General features: G+C 39.1%; 1 protein-coding gene across 1 annotated transcript; it reads left to right on the forward strand.

Moving 5' to 3' along the window:
• Positions 1-978: 978 nt before the first annotated feature.
• On the forward strand, positions 979-2887 carry LOC139884556 (WAT1-related protein At4g30420; the record flags this gene model as incomplete). Its single annotated transcript, XM_071868570.1, has 7 exons — positions 979-1157; positions 1236-1301; positions 1414-1530; positions 1846-2077; positions 2154-2312; positions 2446-2597; positions 2776-2887. Coding segments are annotated over exons 1-7 (1017 nt in total), but the record flags the coding sequence as incomplete, so codon positions are not given.
• Between the last annotated feature and the right edge of the window lie 3 nt (positions 2888-2890).

Below are 2890 nucleotides of genomic sequence, written 5' to 3' on the forward strand. Positions count from 1 at the left end.
TTCTCGATTCAAGATCCGATTGGCTTCCAACGTCGGGTTTCATCGACAACACGTCTGTTTCCCATTTCTCTTTAGTTGATCTTAATTCTTAATTAGCCGCAGAGAGAGAGAGAGAGAGAGAGAGAGAGAGAGAGAGAGAGAGAGAGAGAGGAGTGTCCGTCTGCTAGTACTAGAAAAGCATTTCTTTTCAGCTTTGCTAGGTGCTAAATGGAAGATATGAACAATGATTTGTGTTGGCTTAGTCAAGGTGACGTGTATAATTATTTCTAGATAGAACATAGAAAATCACATGATATGGTCGTAATAATGCATCCAGAAAGGCACGGTTGAATTAGGTGTGTCATTGGGAAAAAAAAATTAGGCGTGTCATTTACTTTAATTATTTTCAGCTCTTTGATCCATTTATCATATAAGAATGGGAATTTTACAAGTTTTAATTCAACTTTCGTAAGGAATGTACGAGGAGGCAATGACTTTCTTCCCTTCACTCTCTATAATTTCTCATCTTCTAGAAAAGGCCAAAGTCATCTTGCTTTCCCATTAATTTTTTCCGATGTTATTCTTCCTTCCAAGCGAGGGAAGAAAAAACTTAGCATAAAGAAAGACAGAGCATCTTGCACGAGAATCATAAGTATTGTTATGGTGCTCTTAACAGTAGAGTCAGGTTTTTTACGGGCCATCAACACAATCACTCCAGAACAAGAGCATGGTCTATGGGTTTACTGCAAAACTTGATGCCGTCCTGTGGCAATCCTGGTTTTTCTAAAAACCTGTTAGGATAGTATAAATATTGCATCTTATTTTTGTCTCCATGTGCTTATCTTCCTAGGAACAGCTTTCTCTGTCCGATTTTTGTAAGTTTGTACATAAAGAAGTGTAAATGCCAACACCATCCCATTATTCCACACTACTTATATCTGTCAACCTGTGTGGCTTCCTATTGAGGCTGAGTGATATCATTTGAGAAGCCGAAAAGGGATGGGTGGTTTTGATGATTTCAAGCCTGTCGTGGCCATGTTTGGCCTGCAGTTTACTTATGCAGCTCTTTCTCTGTTCGCTAGAGCTTCTCTTTTGCAGGGGTTGAGCCCTAGAGTCTTTGTTGTGTATAGGCAAGCCGCAGCCACACTTTTCATTTCACCTGTTGCCTTCATGTGGAGGTACTGAACTTCTCTCTCTCTCTCTCTCTCTCTCTCTCTCTCTCTCTCTCTCTCCTCTCAATTTTGATTCTTTTGCAGGAAGTCACACAGGAGTTCGTTGGGATTGAAGAGCTTCTCTTTGATATTCTTGGCATCTCTCATTGGGTAAGTTTCCTTCAGAAGTTAAATTACTTTCGGTCATGTCAAAAAATATGTTTGTGCTTTTCGGCGTGAAGATCTTATAATTCATGAGGATCATGAGGATGGATATTTGCAGGGTAGCAATCAATCAAAACATTTACTTTGAGGGTATGTACTTAGCCTCGTCATCAATGGCTAGTGCAACAGGCAATCTTGTCCCTGCAACCACGTTTCTGTTGGCAACTGCTCTTGGGTACATACACACAACTTTGTTCCGATTATTCTGAGAATATAAAATAAAAAGACCATCAGAAATAATTTCCCTCCACAGCCCACATAATTAAAGTCAAAACTAATTAAACACCAATTACCTGATTTAAGCTAATGAAGAACAAACAAACATGTTTTTGAGCTCGAAGTGATCGAAATCAATGACTAATGTCCAAAGAAAAATCACTTGCTCAAAGAAGTATTTTGAAACTCAGATGTGGCTATTATTAACATAAGTTCTGATGTGGGTAATCTAAACACTGACCTTCCGCAATTCTTTGTTGCTTAAAAACTTAAGAATGGAGAAGGTTAACGTACGAAGTCTAAGAAGCATTGCCAAAATATTGGGCACGGCAATCTGCGTCTGTGGAGCGATTGTTATGGCGTTGCTCAGGGGACCAAAGCTTCTAAATGCAGAGTTCCATCTACTTGCGAATTCTATTTTTGCTTCTGAAGGCGACAGTTGGTTGCTGGGTTGCGTATTACTCATTGGAAGCGCTTGTTGCTGGTCGATTTGGCTGATTTTGCAGGTATTGACCTGTAATTCATCGAAAGTCACATACATGCCATTAGAGTCACTTAAATAGTCAATAATTTTCTACGCAGGTCCCAATGTCGGCAAGCCATCCTGACCATCTATCTTTATCCGCTTGGATGTGTTTCATATCCACAATTCAATGTGCAGTCATCACATTTTTCCTAGAACAAGATCCTGAAGCATGGAAGATTGACTCCAAGTTTGGGATAGCTACTATTTTGTATGCTGTAAGTAGCTATATTTGCCGTTCATATCAACACGAGATACCATATGAATTATTTGTATGTTCTTATTGGAAGTATTCATAAGAATTACTGAAGTTTGATGTCTTATTTTCTTTGTTTGAATTGTTGTGGATAGGGAATTGTAGGATCTGGAATTTCTTTCTTCGTCCAGTCGTGGTGCATTTCCCAAAGAGGCCCTCTCTTCTCTGCGATGTTCAACCCTCTTGCCACTGTTATAGTAACCATTTTGGCTGCTATATTTCTGCACGAAGAAATATATACCGGAAGGTAGTGTCTTTATTCCTATCTTGGAGAGTCAGTCTTATGTGTTATGAGGAATAATTTTGCCTATCAACGTTGACTTACTATCACGAAGGTTGAACTTCTTACTTCAATCTTGAATTAAGAGTCTGATGTAGAAATCAAGGCTTTTCAGAGAAATTGACAATTTTTTACTCTATTGCAGCTTGGCAGGTGCAATTGGGGTAGTGGCTGGTTTATATTTAGTGCTGTGGGGTAAAGCTAAAGACCTTGTTGAGATCAATGAAGAGACAGAGCCCAAGCTTCAAATTGATTATGAT

The sequence above is a fragment of the Rutidosis leptorrhynchoides genome, unplaced genomic scaffold (genome assembly GCF_046630445.1).
Source record: "Rutidosis leptorrhynchoides isolate AG116_Rl617_1_P2 unplaced genomic scaffold, CSIRO_AGI_Rlap_v1 contig57, whole genome shotgun sequence".
NCBI lineage: Eukaryota > Viridiplantae > Streptophyta > Magnoliopsida > Asterales > Asteraceae > Rutidosis > Rutidosis leptorrhynchoides.